Here is a 16,715-nt window from a genome sequence, read left to right as displayed (position 1 = left end):
AGTGTCACTTCCCCGGCTTGCCCAGGAGGGCCAGCACATAAATGGGCAAAGCCAGGCGCAGGGGTGCCGTCCTGCCCAGCATGCAGACCTCCAGGAGCAAGCCCTGTCCCTGCCCCAGCTTCAAGCTGCGGGAAGTGGCATCCATGTACTTCACCATGATCGCTGTGTTCCTGGTCATCTTGGTGGTGGTCCTGCAGGGCTCGGCACCCCGCCAGAGTGATTTTCCCTACAAAGTGCCCCTCGATCCCCAGGGGCTGCTCGAGCTCTCCTGGAACGTCAGCTACACGGAGCAAGCCGTGCATTTCCAGCTCCTCATCAAGGACCTTCAGTTTGGGCTCCTTTTTGGGATGTCGGACAGAGGCGAGTTTGAGAATGCAGACCTGGCCGTGCTCTGGAGCGACGGGCACAATTCCTATTTTGGGGTGAGTCGCTTGTATGTTTGCATGGCTGCTTTTGGGGTTGCCTCCCTGCGCGTGAATCTGACTCGTGGTTGGAAGGAGTGGGGCTGATCCAGGGCATGGCACACGCTGGACCGCTCCCGCTGCTCAGGAGGACGGGGTCCCAAAGGGCTTGGGGGTTTCTATCCCGGAGGAACGCACAGATCAGGTCTACACTGTGGGTTTGGCATAGGCTCTTAAACCCAAAGAGAAAAAGAACAAATACAGCAGCACATCAGCAAGGTGAATGGAGCAGAACCCCTACTGGCTTAGCTGCAAAGAGCTCCAACAGGTGATGGTACAGACCAGCTCGCACTCACACACGCAGGATGCATCAACACCTTGTGCGCTGCTGTCAGTCACATTAAAAATTAAGCACAGCTCCTGTTATTGACTTTGAGACAGTGCAAAAGTTCTCAGCCAGAAAGGCTGCCCCTGCCAGCACCACCAAGCCAGCTGGAGTCAAGTTCGATGCTACCGCAGAGATCGCCAAGACAGCAAAACACAGCCTGACGGCCACCGGCCAGTGGCACGGTGTGCTCTGAAATCAGGCAAATGTATCTTGGTGATAGTAGATGGGGGCAACCCATTTCTGATTTTGCTGATTGAGATTGCTACTGCAAATCGCTGTCCGTTCTGACACAGTCTCGCTTGCCCAGGTTCTTGTTTGGTTTGCCTTGCCACAGGGGCTGCAGTTACAGTAGCCACCCCTGTGCTCTCCAGCAGCTTCAAATCCCCAGACCACCACATCAGGCTTATTGCAATTGCACTTGGCTGCAGAAAGCAATTCACATTTCTCCCCATGTGAGGCTTTCCAGTAAGTTAAATTTTACCTCTCTGCTTACTTCAAATTAATCATAAAATACGTTCTTTCACAATCCGCCGCAATGTGATCTGCAGTGTAATGAAAGGATGAAAAGAAGGGCTTATTATCTGTACTGTTTTCCTGCTAATTACCAGCCATTCAGGATGTGTGGTAGCCCAAATGCTACAGTATTTCACAGCGTCATGTTAAAAAAACATAAAGCATCATTTCTAATCTGCCTTCGTGTGCTCACCGAAAAGACAAACGGCGCTGAATTAAACACGGGGCAGCATTTGGGCTTTCTCTTCAGTTGATGCTGAACAGCATCCTGCAAGGAGATTTCTATAAATCTCTCCAGTCCTGGTTTTCTCTCTCCCAGCAGCCTGTTTTCCGGATAAGTATGTCAGCTGTTAAAAAGATTCAGATGCTTAACCCCCCATGTACTACAAGATTAATTTGCACACCATATTCCTATGAAAACAAATGTCATGCTAGCTTCATGTAGCTGATTTTACTCTCCCCCTCTAAGGACAATATGTTCTCGAAATATGACTCTATACTTCTGGCTGAAATGATGCCAAGATGCTTTATTCTTTTCCTTCTGTGTCATACCCCCCGTCCCGCCCCCCCCCCGTCCCCCAAGATAAGAGAACCGATGCCACTTGTGTACGTAGGGCGAGGTACTTCTTAAGTGCCTTTTCTCAGTAAACAAAATATATCAACGGGAGATGCAAAAGATCAAGACAAAAACACTGTTCAAATCCAAATTATTGCAGGATTTTATATGCCAAACCTTCAAATCCTTAAACACAGGATAACTTAGGGCTTTGCTTCTCAGTGTGGTTTTGTCACCACCGTCAACAACGAGCATCCTGAAACAACCTGGCCACAACAAATGAAGGATTTTGAAAAGGGTAGCAATTTCTAAGGCTGACACTACAGCTCAGCAAGGGTCTGATCTTAAATTGAGAGTAGTGGGTGTGTGGCAAGGGTCTTGGATAGCACAACACCCCTCTAGAAGTTCCCCCCCCAGGCAAATACACCCAAAACACAGCACAGCCCGATGCAACACCTTCAGGTGTCCCTGTAGGCTTTCCTCCTCCCATGTCCTTTCCCGCAGTCGCATCTCAGCTTGTAAAGGTCTTTTCTGCAGACTGTTATTGCTGGGTCACATATTTCACAGGTCTGCCCATGCTCAGCACCGAAGGTCTCGCGGCAGGGGCTGAGCCAGCACAGCTCTGCCTGTGGGCTGCTGGAGGGGAGCGTGGGGCAACCAAACAGGCTCCCTCCACCTCTGGGATGTGGAGGGTGAACCAACCAGAGGGTGCAGAGGAGGAGGAACCCACAACCCATGGTACTGTCGGAGGTCACCGCCGTGGGCTCCTCAGGCTGAGCAGGGCCAGCGGAGCCTCCTGGCTGAGCAGGATGCTCTTCATCCCACAGGATGCCTGGAGCGATGCCACGGGGCAGATCCACATGGACTCGCAGCAGGACTACCAGCTCCTTGGGGCTCGAAGGGCTCCTGAGGGGCTCTACCTCCTCTTCAGAAGAGCCTTCAGCACCTGTGACCCCAAGGACTACATTATAGAGGTACGGCATCGCATTCACCCTGCTTTAGCACCCCCCAGCCCTGTCCCATGGGGCAGAGCTCCAAACCCCAGCCTGAGTGGTTATACCTGACCAGTGTTTTTTTTCATGGGCAGCATCAGATGTTTCTGCTGTCTAGGGCAGAAGGGAAGTGTGCTACAGATGTCAGTCCTGGGACACGAGTAAAGTTTGGCACGATCTATTTACAACCCCTTATAAACCTCTATAAAGTGTAGATTTTAGCTCGTTTGCATCATCCACTCCTGTTAAGCATGTGTTAAGGCTATATAAATACCCTCCTGCATCACTCCGGTTGCAGTCTGGAACCAACTGTTTGGAGTGTTACAAAGAGGCGTTGGTGTTGTTCAACGGGAGGCAAAGAGGAGGGTTGTGGCAGGAGCCCGAGCAAAGCAACGGCAGATAGAGCTGCTGCGGTGTGGCTCGGTGAAGTCCCTCTGGGTCTGCATTCACCGCTCCCCCATGAGATGGGATCTGGGCAAAACCTTCCCAGTAGGGATGCTGAAGAGCTCCAGGGTCTCAGCCATGGACGCTGTGTGCAGGCAGGAATCAGTGCAAGGCTCATTTCAGATGAAAGCCTTTGATGGGCAGGATATTTTAAAGCCAACGTGGGCACAGAACGTCCTTCAATTTTTGCTGCTGGTTTTCAAAAGCTTGTCTTGTGGTGAGAAATGTCTACCGTCTGCCAAAACACAGAGAGCCCTGGAGGAAAAAAATCTGTGTATGGGCCGGGAATAGACTTGCAGGTCTTTATTCCATGACCCTTTAAGAAAAAAATATTCTCTTTTTCCTTTCTTCCTTACCTCCTGCCCAGAGCTCACTGGGTTCAGTAGCAGTTCCCTTGCTCGCAGTAGACTTTCAGCAGAGCTTCTTGCGGTAACCCCCCAGCAGAAGCCAGGAAAATGGGAGGATTTTGGGAGGATTTCAGGGAGAAGTTTTGTTCCTGATGTTCCTCCCAGGCTGCTGCCCATGGCTGTTGCTGGGGCTGTGCTGCCGGGTGGGATGAGCCCTGAACCAACGTGGTTGTCCCAGCCTGGAGCTTAGGAAGGACAAGGAGCTCTGAAAGAGGGAAGAGATGTTACTCTCACGGAACTGATGCCATCTAGGGAAAACTTTTCAGACTCTCCCAACCAGTAGGGAACCCTCTGTGATCACGTCAGCCAAAGAAATAGCCTGAAATCTACAGTCTTCCTGGGACAGCACAGCAAAGTGAGCTACTGGTGAAGCCAGGGTGGCTTCTCATCTGGGGATGGGTCAAAAGGCCCACTCCTGGGTTTGTGCCACCAATACTAGCACTAATAGTCCATGCAGTTTGTGTTCTACCATGAAAAGCTACCTGCTCTACTTTGCTCTCTCTTCAGGATGGCACTGTGCACCTTATCTACGGGATCCTGGCAAAACCGGTCCATTCCCTCCAAGCCATCAACATCTCTGCCATTCACAGGGGACTGCAGAGGGTGCAGCTGCTAAAGCCCAACATCACCATCCCTGAGCTGCCCAGTGACATGAAGACCATGGAGATAACAGCCCCTGACATTGTCATTCCCAGCCAGGAAACAACCTACTGGTGTTACATGACAGAGCTGCCAGACAGCTTCCCCAAACATCATATTATCATGGTAAGAGGCAGGGGAAGAGGGTTGCTTTCCCTGGTGCAGATCAGCAGTCATGTTGACATTCAGCCATTCTGCAAAGTCCACCGCTTCCCTGCCCTTTCACATGGAGGCTTTCAGACCCATATGTCTTCCACAACATGGTACCAAAACATCTCCCAGAGCCACCCCACCAGCCAGCAGCATCCTCACGTCTCCTAGAGACTTCAGAATCAGAATCTTCTCAGTGTGAGGTGGCCGGTTGGTGACTTTCCAGCCAGCACATCCAGCAGGTACCAGGCTAGGTTCAGAGCATCTCCCTTGCAGAGCTGACCCCCTGCAGAAGGCAGAGCTGTAGCCATCAAGGACAGACCTTCAGCAGGATTATGGTACACAGTGAACCATAAGGAACATATAAAACGGGAAACAAAGGAACAGGGCTGGCAAGTGCAGGGCAGAGCAAGCCAGGATATGAGCTGGCTTCTAAAAGATTAGGCATACTCAAAAAAAAACCCCAACCCACCACAAAAGGGGTTACAGATGTAAATGCAACTTGTGTGCATTGCCCAGCCGTGTTGCATGTGCTTGGGTTGCCTCCCTCAAAGTGGAGGCACTGGGGCAAGGTGTACCGTCCACCATGAGCATCACCCCGGCAGGTGTGGGGGTGGCTCGGCAGATGACCTGTTGCACCCAGGGTCAAAACCACACAACAGGGAGAGGGAAAACCTGACACACGAGCCGAAGCGAGTGCTTAGTGATTTATAGGGGAGAGACGACGCTGCAAAGGAAAACTCAGAAGGAGGATTTTCTCTCCGACAGATGGTGTGAAATGAATCATCTGTGTGTAAGTAAAAAGTGTGTACCTCCTGATACCTTCCCGCTGCTGCGGATCATTTCTACAGCTGGCACTTTTAGCCAGAGCCGGTCCTCAGGCTTGTTTGAAGTCACTCTCTCTACCCCCGATCCCCCTCTCTGTGCCCCAAACGGCTGGTGGCCAAAACCAAAACTCAATAGCTGCAGGCAGAGCCACCACAACGTGGCCAGGACCTTCTTTAGGAAAGAACAGTGTTGCCAGGGTCACCTCAGCCCTGAAAAAATGGCAAAGGACTCAGTCATCGCAAAGCAGATCAAGATCTTGTGCTGATCAGGTGCATCTGTCACCGGAGAAGGGATGAGAAGTTTCTCTATGGGTTCTGGTGGATTCTGGGTTGGTCCCAAAGCCAACCAGGAGCTCTTGGCCCTTGGTGCCTCATGCCCAGAGCAACCTTCCCTCCCCATCAGGCAGCAGAAACTGCCCCCCATTCGGTAAGGGATAGCAGCCATACCTGCCTTGGGCTCCTTGGGGAGCCTGCACAGACAGCAGCCCCCGGGGGTGGGCTCTCACCAAACTTTCTTAATGCGTCCTCCTCCTCGGCTGCTTTGCAGTATGAGCCAGTGATCACGGCAGGAAACGAGGCCCTGGTCCACCACATGGAAGTCTTCCAGTGTGCTGCTGAGTTTGACAGCTTCCCCCAGTACAACGGGCCCTGCGACTCCAAGATGAAGCCAAACCGGCTCAACTACTGCAGGCACGTGCTTGCAGCGTGGGCCATGGGAGCGCAGGTGGGTGCGAGATGGGACCCTCTGCCCTGGGTGAAAACTTTGCTCCTGGCCACTTTCCTGCTGCCTGCCAACCCTTCCCAATCCCATCTTGGGATCGCCCCATGCAGGCTGCCCCAACCCCGTTCCCTGCTGGGTTCAGCTCTGTCTGACCTCCCCATCCTTCCCGCTGGACATATCTGAGTTTCCACCTCACCCCAGCCCACCTCCTCAGTGCCATGAGTTGGTGCAATGCCCCTACTCAGTGGTTATGCCATTGCACGTGCATGCTGGCATGCGAGAAGCTTTTGGAAGCAAGACCAGCTCAGCAAGCACAACCAAGAGCACCAGCCATGTCCCTCAGCCCACAGTGGGGGTCAGGTGTATGCCCAGACATTTCCCTTAGACTTTTCAGCCTTGTCCACCACCCCCTTAACACCCTCCCTCTGCTTCCAGGCTTTCTACTACCCTGAAGAAGCAGGTCTGGCCTTCGGTGGCTCAGGCTCCTCCAGATATTTGCGCCTTGAGATCCACTATCACAATCCCATGGTGTTCAAAGGTGAGTGGGTGCGTGGCAATGCCTGGTGCCTCCCCAGCAAGGCAGTGGCAGGAGAGCTGGGTAAATGCCAGGGGCTGCTGCCCTGCTGGGGAGAACTCCATGTTTCATACAGAAAGAAAACTTGGCTCAAATCATAGCCCTGTTTGCAACTTTTTGGAGACCTGATGGTCCAGATCTGTCCTTGCAGGAGGAATACGTAAAATCCCCACCATGCTGCTGCCTTTCAGGTCTCAGCAAAGTCATCGTCACCGGAGGCTGGACCCATCCTTGTGCATGCCCAGCAGCAGGGAGGGATGCTTGGGGAAAGGAGCCCGGCTGAGCCTGCAGCCCTGCAGGCAGAAAACTGCCCCTACATGTTGTTCTGCAGGGCATGATCCAAGGCATCACCAGCATCTAGTTGGGCTGCCACAGGGAGTCCCTCCAATTTCTGCGCAAGGTGGTGGTGGGTCTGAGCTCAGAGCCAAGAGCAACAGCAATGCCGAAGTCACCAGAGAGACAGCAGCAGCCTGGCTGGGGATGGGGGAATTTAGATGTTGTTTTACTGGTACTCCTGCTTCGATAACATTGTCAGGAGACACATTTAAAAAAAAAGAAAAGGATTCCAAACAACCCAGTTTCTTCATTAACATAAAAACAAGTAGCTTCTTGACTACCCAAGTATATTTTTAGGAGACCAGAGCATATGTACTGTGGATCAATCATAGCACATTCGGCAACTCGAGAAGAAACACGTCTATAAATACAGAGCTCATGTCTTTCATAATTTATCTGCTTTTTCATGTTAACCAATAGTGTCTCCCCCGTTATTCTTATCCTTGGGTGGGCTCCAGCCCAGAGACAGGGAGTTCAAAGCCGGCTTGAACCCCTGCTGACCTGCTGAACCTGCCCTGTCTCTTTGCTCTCAGAGCTGGGTGGCAAATGGGTGCCAGAGCTCGGCTTTGCATCTCCGCAGAGCTGGCTGCTGCCTCTGCCCGCCTCACGGTCAGCATCTGCCACACCATGGGCACCGGGTCTTCTCCAGCTCCCACCAGCTCCTGAGGGAAGGTTAAATGGAGCAAACTCAAATGCAAGAAAGACCAGAAGCTTTCCAAATGCAAGGAGTACTTGTTCCATAGGCACGTTTCCTCTTGCTTGGCTCCCAATAACAGCATGGCCTTAACTTTTTGGATGTTAAAGATGCAATGAGCCATATTTCTGAGGGGGTTCTCTAAAGCACCCCATGACCTGTCCTTCTGTTTTGGGGTCTCCAAAGGCACTCCTTACCTCACTCCCTTGGAGCAATTCAGCCTCACGTTGGTGTCATCTCTTAGGGGACCAGGCACATGTCTGGGGCCACTCCATAAAGACTTGCATGAAAGTAACTAGGATTTAGAAACACTAAGAACTGCACACATGAAGAAGGCTGCGAGCAAGAGGCTGGTGCATCTCTCCCCACTGCAGCACAGCATCAACTTTCATGCCTGACCTTATTCTAGTGGCCGTCACTTCTCCCACAGCGACTTGCAGCCTCATCCTCTCTCCTGCCAGGTCGCCATGACTCCTCGGGGATCCGCCTCTACTACACGGCCACCCTGCGACGCTATGATGCTGCCATCATGGAGCTGGGCTTGGTCTACACACCAGTGATGGCCATTCCCCCAGGCGAGGATGCCTTCATCCTCACAGGCTATTGCACCGACAAATGCACGCAGATGGTGAGTGCCCATCCTCTCTGCCCTGGCTTCACTTTGGGGAAGAGAGGTTGCAGATGGCTTTTCCCAGGTCTCAGACAGCAGTGATATGGCACTGAGCTCCAGGCTCCCAATTCCCAGTTTTAAACTTCCCAAACCCTTTACCGTGAGGTTGCACCGGAAAGAAAAATTTGCTGCATATAACAGAGAGCAGCTAGTTGGGATGCACTGACCTCCCCACCCTTTAAGCAGCTCTCCTGGGGACCCATTTGCTCTGGCTCCCGGGGGTACCATTCTCATCAAACTTACTGCCCAGCTGGCCATGCCCTGGTGGTGTTTTCTCTTACAGAGATGGGAAGATTGGCCTCTGCTTCCAAGGAGCTCACCAAGAGCTCTCTCCAAGATGGTTTCAAAAATGCCCACTTTGCTCTCAAGGAAGTTTTAGTGCATGTTTTTGTAGCGCCTACCCAAAAGGAATAATTTGTGCCACCACTAACGAATGCAAGGAAGCAAGCAGCACGGCCAGCTCAGCTGCTCCTGCTGACTTAGGGCACTGCAGCGCATACATTGGATCTGGCAGCAGACCGAGCATCTGTCCCCCTGCAGGGAGCTCACTGCTCCAAGGGAACAGCAGTCCTCTAAACCCATGTGGGAGCGTCAGCACAGGGACAGCCAGTCCCAAGCACGCAGCAAAGGGATGCGCAGAAGGGGAGAGGGATGGGGTTGGGCATGGGGGCTTGACTGTCCTTCCCTCAGGCTCTGCCCACTGCTGGCATCCGCATCTTCGCGTCCCAGCTCCATACTCACCTGGCAGGAAGAAAAGTGGTGACAGTGCTGTCCCGGAATGGAAGAGAACAGCAGGTCGTGAATGCCGACGGTCACTACAGCCCTCACTTCCAGGTACAGGGGTCTGCAGGGGCAGTGGGGGGTCCTGGCTGGACATCACCCATGGCACAGAGCCACAGCATTGCTCTGACAATGACCCTTTCCTTCCCTCCCAGGAGATCCGCATGCTGAAGGAGGTGGTTGCAGTTTTTCCAGTGAGTGGCTCCAAAAACCACTGCAGCTTCCAAATAGCACAGGACCTTCCCCTGACCCCACAGCCCCGAGACCCCTGCCTCCTTTACATCACCTCATCACCCCTGCCATCGGGGACCTCCTTGGGGGCTGCAGGAGCACATGGTCCCTGTGGCCCCCAGGTTGTATCTGCCACCCCCGCACTGATGCCTTGGGGACACCAGAGCCCATCCCATATAGCATAAAACCAGTGTGCGGGCAAGTGAACCATGCTGGCAGCTAAATTAAGCACCTAATTTAGCGGGGCTTCCTCTAGCAGAGGGGGGGTCCTCGGGGGGGTGGGTGTGAACCATGCATGCGCTGGTTACCCCTCCCTCCTTGCTTGGTAGAAGAAGAAGAGGCTGGGCAGCAAAGGAATGGGTAAGAGAGGCTGAGCATGCCCCAGGGCTGTACGGGTGAGGAAGGACCTGGTTGCAAAGCAGAGGGCACCTACGGGAGCCATCCTGCCCCACGAGGCTGCTCAAAGGACTCAGCACCCATTGAAACCATACCCAGGGCTGTGCTCTGGGGGGTCCCTGTTGTCCCATCGAATTTGGTACAGGTTTGGCAACTCAAAATGTTGTTTTGGCAACTCAAAACTCAAAAAAAAAAAAGCGCATTTTTTTTTAGGTGCTTCAGCCCTGCACAAATTCTTAAAAAGCAAGGAAAGCAGGTAACATGGTCCTAGGGAATCTCCTCACGGGGTGGGCAAGCTCAGCAAGCGCCCCTGCGGCACCGCAGCCGGTGTGGAGAAGGGAAACCCCACACTCACACCTACCTGTGCCTGTGTTTGAACCCCCCAGGGTGACGTACTCACCACCACCTGTACCTACAACACGGAGGACCGGAGCCGAGCCACTGTGGTGAGTGCGGGGGGGAGCTCACGTGCCCGTGTGGGGCTGGCGTGTGTTTGCACCCCAGGGCTGGGGGCACCCACAAAGTGGGCACCTGCATGAACCCCGGCTGAATCACAGCCAGAAACCAGAGGGGGATAAAGCAGCAAACCCACAAGGCTCTGCCGCCTGCAGCGGGGATGTTAAGGTGCTAATTGAAAAGTAGCATGTGTCACTCTAATTCCCATCACAAACTGTTCCACTGGGGATTAATTGTAATTAAAGAGAAGTGGCATTTTTTGACAGTACGTGTTATTTTCTTACATAGGCAGCGAAAAAAGTGCCTGTCAGAGGTACCATCAACAGGGACAAAGCTAAATATAGCACAGGGATTATAGGAAATCTGCATTTTAATGTAAACCACACGATCTAGCCCAAAAGTCTGTCCTTGCATAAAGGGCAGATGGGCAAAGTGCTGCCCATCCTATGCACCTGAAGGAGCACATATATGCACATACGTGCAGGTTTGCACATACAGGTGTGAGCTTTGTGCTCCTCTTCCCTCCCCGCTGCCTGTGCTGCCCTGGCAGGGCAGAGCTGGACCCGGCTGTCAGCATGTCTGTGTCTGTGCCGCAGGGTGGGTTTGGCATTCTGGAGGAGATGTGCGTGAACTACGTGCACTACTACCCTCAGACGCAGCTGGAGCTGTGCAAAAGCGCGGTGGATCCCGGCTACCTGCACCGATACTTCAACCTCGTGAACAGGTACAAAGCTTCTGCACGGTGGTGCCGAGGGGAGAGGGACCATTGCGGAGGTCTTTGCTAGTTACACTGGGAAAAAGTTTAAAAAGCGGGGTTTGAGGGGCTGGCTGTGCAGTGGGTGTGCAAGGGCACTTGGGCAGCGTGGGTTTCAGGAGCTGTGGCTGCATGCTGGAGCACAGTCCTGCCTCCCCCTGCACCCTGGGCAGGGAGCCAACCCAGGGCTTTAAGGGTGGCTGTGCAGTGAGAACCTCCAGGAAAGGAGAGCATTCCTGGGGAGGGACTTCCCAGGCACTGCATGACCAAGTGCTTCTGTGAAAAATACTCCTCACAACCCAAGGCAGACACCAAGCATCCCTGCCAGAGGAGCAGGTGGCAGCTCGTTCACCCCCGGCGAGAGGGGTGAGATGCTGGCCTTGCGCAGGGGGTCCCACTCCGGGGCAGTCCGGCTGGCCCCAGATCTTCCCTGAAGGTGCCAGCTGTGCTCTCCCTGCTCCCAGCGCCAACTCCAGAGCCATCCCAAGCTTTAGGCAGGGAGGAATTAGACACATCCAGCGCTGAAAGGGGACAGCACTGCTGCGTTTCAGTGTGGCATTTCTCCTGCCCCAGCTTTAACGATGAGGAGGTCTGCACGTGCCCACAGGTCTCCGTCCCACAGCAGTTTTCCTCCATCCCCTGGAACATGTTCAACAGAGACGTGCTGAAGTCCTTCTACAGCTTCGCTCCAATCTCCATGCACTGCAACAAATCCTCAGCTGTCCAGTTCCCGGTACGTACCACTTCATAACCAAAGCTTCACGGCAAAACTCCCAGACATAGGTCTCCAGTGCTGAGGACGTGGCTGAACCCAGTGGGCTCAGGGCAGCGAGCTGGAGCTGCCCAGGGAACGCTGGCATCAGCAGGACACTGAGCCCAGCCCAGACCCGGTGCTTAAAACAATACGGCATGAGCCCACCGTGGATGTGCTCGGCCCGATTCAATTAAGAAATGCATTTGCATAAAGTGATTTTGAGGCTGCTTTCGCTGAGCGTTAAAGCAGGGCTAGCTCCAGAACCAAAGAGAAATGTGAGGTGGTTTTGAGGATTTTGGCAAATGACATCAGGTCCCAGCAGAGCGAGTTCATTACGTGCAGCATCTGTGCAGCCTCCAAATGTGGCGATCCAGCAAAATGTGAAGGATAAAGGGCCATGAGATCTTTAAAGGAAAACCAGGCCCAGTGATGATGGTCATGACAATGATGGTGATGAAGATTTAAAACTACTCATGGTCCCTATCACCATTAGCTCCCGATGCCACTTATCAGTGTAATAAACTTACATGATCTGCTATTTCTGGATCCAGTGCTATCCACCCTAGCACCGGAGGATGCCAAGCTGATTGCAGGGAAGACCACCAGCTTTCTGCCCAGGTAAATCCCCTTTAGCAAAAGTCTTCTCTGTCTGGAGGGGACAGAAACCTTCCAGTTCCCTGGAGTCAGAGACCTGGCACCTCCCGGCTGTGCAGAGGTCTGCTGCAGGGACAGAAGTGGTGCAGAAGTTTTGTGCAGCAGCAGAATTATGAATTAAGCCTCTTGCTTACAGCCCAGACAAGTCTCTTGATATCAGAGAGGTCTGGGGGCCGGCCAGGAAGAGACTCGAGCGGAGCAGAGCTGATGCTGGCACGAAGTGGGTCATGAGCATTGCAGCGAGGGTGAAGGAGCCGAGCTGCCCCTCCTGCTCTGCTGGTGTTTTCAGAGCGAGCCCAATTTTAAGACATCTCATTTATTCCACACTGTTTCTGCCAAGAGAAAAGCGCCAGCTTCTAATTAAGCTCATGTTTTTGCAGTTCAGCGATCTCAAACCTGACAAGATTTCTGGAAGGACTGAGTGCTGTTAATTACTGAGCTAAATCTCAAGATAACACTTGTGAGTGGCTGCAGGGACGTTGCTGTCCCCGGGTCCCTTGCACCTTCAAGAGCTCACAGTGAGCTCTCCATACGCTCTATATTCAGATTTCCACTTGCACTGAAAACAACAACTATCAAGACAGTCCCAATGCCTTTGATGTGCTCCAAAAGCAGGCAAGGGGTGAGCCCAGGCTTTGGGACGTACCAGCAGGGCAGACCACCGCAGCAGGTGGGCTCGGGGCTGAGCCCTGGAGCAGGCGCACCCTAAACATGCCTAACTGCTCTCTTAAGCCATAAGTGACAGGAAAAGTGTCTCCAGCTGGTGCTCCAATGCTGTCCCCTCTCCGGTCACTCCCCATGTGCCTTGGGAGGGTCCCTCCATCCCCCTCCAGCTTTCCCCAGGGCTTTCCTGGTGCTGGTGCAGGCTCTGGCCCATTTTGCTTGACATACTACAAAGAATTTAATCTGAAACTACAAATTCAACTTTCATCTTCTTGCTGATGACTCATAGCCCTACCTCTCCGCTCCAGACCTCCCTCCTCTTGCTCATGCTGCAGCTCAGCCTCTCGCTGACACTTCTGCATGAGCGCGCAGCTGGCAGCCAAGCCGTAGCATCAGTGACCCAGAGCTCAGCCCAGACGGATGCAGCCCCTGCCTGCATCCCAACTGGCCACTAACCTGGACCAACATGTCACATTCCAGCTAGATCCTGCCTGGCGGGCTCAGCCCTTGGCACTGGCTGAACCCGGCAGATTGGTCCTTGCAGGGAGCATCCCCAAGACAAGGTGCCCCATGCGTGCACCGAGCTGGGGGTTTGGTCCTGGCCATGGTCACCCTGAGCCCTGATGGCTGTTACAGCCCTTCCCCGGCTCTGCCCGACGGCACCTCACCCTGGTTGCTGCATCCCTCCTGTTCTGCAGCAGCTGCACGTGAACATCCACACTGGCACGCTGCGAACGTCACCTCCATCCAACCATCCTGCCAATACCTGGTAGAAAGTGTTTTCCAGGGCTGGGCTGAGAGCACGGTGGGTCGGTGGGGCTCCCTGGTTTGAGTTGTCTTCATCTGACTTGGCAGGTAACACTTTTTGGGGTGGAAACTCCCTAACTGTGGTGGGTTTGTGCAACATGGTACACCACAGACGTCTGTGCTGCTAGGGGAATGTGTAGGTGCTTCTGCAATACAAATAATTAGTAATGTCTCATGAGAAAATATCCTGGTTTGGGCTAAAAACACTTCAAGGATTAAGGGTCATTTCATTTTTACAAGTAGGGAGAAATACAGTCTCTCCCGAACCCCCAATTTTGTCTCACAGTGCTGAACTTTCTTGCAGGGCGAGTGGGAGAAGCAGCCGCTTCCCAAAATCACCGAGAGGCTGCAGGAGCCCGTCCTTCGCTGCCCGGCCACCCCGGGGCCTCAGCCTGACGCCCCTGTCCCCCTCAACCTGCGCCAGCTCAGGAGGGACTGACCTGATGCCCGCTCCTTCCATCACAAGGGAAAGCACTTCCAGGCAGGAGCATCCACGGGGGACTTTGTCCCATCACTCTCCTGGTACCCTGGTGCCCGCACAGTGATGCCGGCCTGTGCCCCGGTCCCTGCCTCTGCAGGGGGTTAGGGCTCATGAGCACGAGTTCAGAAAGTGCTCTGGAGTTGGAAAGCGCTATATTTAGTGCGTTATTAGCAATCCTGGCTCTGAGTAATGCTGCTTTCCGCCCCCAGAATAATAATGTAGAGGTTTGCTATTGTGCCGTACCCAGCAAGGTCTCGGGGAGGGGGGCGGGGAGCCTGTTTTCCCACAGGGAAACTGAGGCACAGAGCAAAGACCTGTGTGAGAACAGCATACAAGCCTTCCCAGTGCCCTGCGGTCCTGTTAGCTCAGGGCAGCTCCGCAGGTGCTCTCCCAACACCAGTACCTGTGGCAGGGACGGAGGGAGGGATGCTGTGACACCCACCCTGCGCTCACCCCCCTGCTGCAGGGACTGCGGCTCCCTGCCACGCTCCTCCTCCCACTCCCCCACGCTGGGGATTATTCGTCTTGACGCCACCAGATGCCAATGGCTGGGAACAAATGATACCTCTGCGAAAGGGTTTAGAGAGGGGGAGGGATGGAGGGAGGGACACTGGGGAAAGACAAACCTTTTGGCAGGAAAAATTACTCCATTAAATATCTAAATGTTAACAAAAAAAAAAAAAAAAAAAGGAGAGACAAAAAAATTGCTTTTTGCTGTTGAGCTCAAAGGGAGAACACTGCGGAGGAAAGGGAAGGCCGGTGGTGCTGCAGGAGAGCCCGTCCATCCCCGCTGGGTGCCTGCCCTGGGGCGGGTGGGATCCAGGGCAGGGCAGCAGCTGAAACCTGCCCTCCCGGCCACCTTGGGTCCAGGGGCAAACCTCAGGTCAGAGCACTGCAGATCAGAAGGGCCTTTTTTGAAGCAAAACATTATCTTCAGAGGCACGCGGCGGATCCCTGGCTCAGCAGGGAGGCAGCGTGCTCCGTCCCTCATTTATCCCCAGGACAAACAGACAGGAACGTGGCCACCCCCTCCTCTGCCTGCTGCCTGGGTAGAATCAGGGAGTGCAATCACCTTCTATTCAGAGAAAAATTCATCCCAATCTTGCTTTTTAACGTTTCCAGTAAAACCAAAGCATTTGAGAGCTCAAACTCTTGCCCGTGGCGCTTGTTGCACAAGGCTAAGGAATTGACATCAGCTTAAAGAGGGTATAAACCAAGCAAACCTAGTCAAGGGAAATAAAGTGAAAAGCATGCAGTGCAATTATTTCTTCAGGCGGGTGAAAGCTTCAGCAGAAGTCAGGACCTTGCTGTGCCACTAAAGATGGAGCCCAGCAAGGGGACCAGAGCAAGGGACGATTATGGACACGGGCTGGGAGCAGCCAGCCCTTCCCTTGAGCAGCAGGGGGTTCACAGGCTGCATGCCTGCGATGAAAAACCTTCCCTGACTTCTCCGAGACTCACTCGGCACTGCTGGAGGCTGTGGGGCTGGCAGCACGCAGCTCAGCCTCTGCATGCATCCCCCTCTCTGTCGGGAGCTAAAAGGCGGCATCTTCAAGGTGACCTTCAGGAAGATGCCAGCAGAGCAGATGGGACCGCGGAGCCACCAGCGGTCAGGGGCCAAGAGCAGCACTGGTGTAGGTGCCCCAGTTGGCGAGCTTACACCACAGCACCTAGCTGGTCCTGCCTGTACCGGCAGCAGCCCAGAGTACACATAAACACAAACAGTACCAGCAAAGCAGCCGTGGGCCAAAACACGTTCATCAAACTTTTTTTTCCTTCTTCTGTGAATTCAGAGGCTACACACACACATGCAGCAAGGACCCAGATTCCAACGGCACTTGCCTTCAGGAGTTTCTTTTGTTTTCTGGAGGACAACACAAGAATCTCCCCCTCAATTAAGCATCCAGAGGCTGCACGGCACCACCGTGTTTCCCCTGTTGCAAAGTCAGGGGCTGGCACAGACTGGCAGCAACCCCTGGGCACCAACACGCTTCCATGGTCACAGCTAAAAACCCAAATTTGCCTTTTACTCTCACGCTCCCACAAACGGATGGGTTCAGGTCTTGGAAGGATCAATCCTGCCCACCTCCTCCAGCCATCACACACTGAGACAGCCCTTTAAGCACCATGAACAAAATCGAAGCAGGTACTGAATGTTCACACCCCAGGCTGGATTTTTGAAAGGGTCTTAGATGCCAATCATCACTGAAGGCAACAGAGGTGGGTGCATAAACCCCCTCTGAATGCGGAGCCGCAACGAAGTGTGTTGCCAAAGCAGGATCTGAAGCTTTGGCTGCGGCTGGGGGGAGATGGGATGGAGGGATGGATCTGGGCTTGCAGAGATGGGAAGAACATGCCTGGAAACCTGGTTTTCCAGCCAACGATTTCATGGTGCAGCAAAACCCAGCAGCGGGCAGAGCACCCACA

General features: G+C 53.6%; 1 protein-coding gene across 1 annotated transcript; it reads left to right on the top strand.

The window, feature by feature from the left end:
- Positions 1-41: 41 nt before the first annotated feature.
- Positions 42-14,874, top strand: DBH (dopamine beta-hydroxylase). The gene is made up of 12 exons (XM_040607788.1): positions 42-422; positions 2,686-2,832; positions 4,209-4,466; positions 5,865-6,041; positions 6,474-6,576; positions 8,104-8,270; positions 9,003-9,146; positions 9,248-9,286; positions 10,106-10,165; positions 10,772-10,899; positions 11,503-11,662; positions 14,112-14,874. Exons 1-12 carry the CDS (start codon positions 42-44, stop codon positions 14,244-14,246), a joined length of 1,899 nt encoding a protein of 632 aa, XP_040463722.1. The 3' UTR covers positions 14,247-14,874.
- Positions 14,875-16,715: the final 1,841 nt, after the last annotated feature.

This window comes from Falco naumanni, chromosome 9, assembly GCF_017639655.2.
Source record: "Falco naumanni isolate bFalNau1 chromosome 9, bFalNau1.pat, whole genome shotgun sequence".
Classification (NCBI taxonomy): domain Eukaryota; kingdom Metazoa; phylum Chordata; class Aves; order Falconiformes; family Falconidae; genus Falco; species Falco naumanni.
This window is presented reverse-complemented; position numbering and strand designations above follow the sequence as displayed.

What these genes read in the sequence shown, in the direction of transcription:
- DBH (XM_040607788.1), top strand. Translation starts at nt 42, where the DNA reads ATGGGCAAAGCCAGGCGCAGGGGTGCCGTCCTGCCCAGCATGCAGACC. An exon ending in ACCGGAGCCGAGCCACTGTG is followed by an intron (nt 10,166 to 10,771) that starts GTGAGTGCGGGG and finishes TCTGTGCCGCAG; the next exon opens with GGTGGGTTTGGCATTCTGGA. An exon ending in CCTCAGCTGTCCAGTTCCCG is followed by an intron (nt 11,663 to 14,111) that starts GTACGTACCACT and finishes ACTTTCTTGCAG; the next exon opens with GGCGAGTGGGAGAAGCAGCC.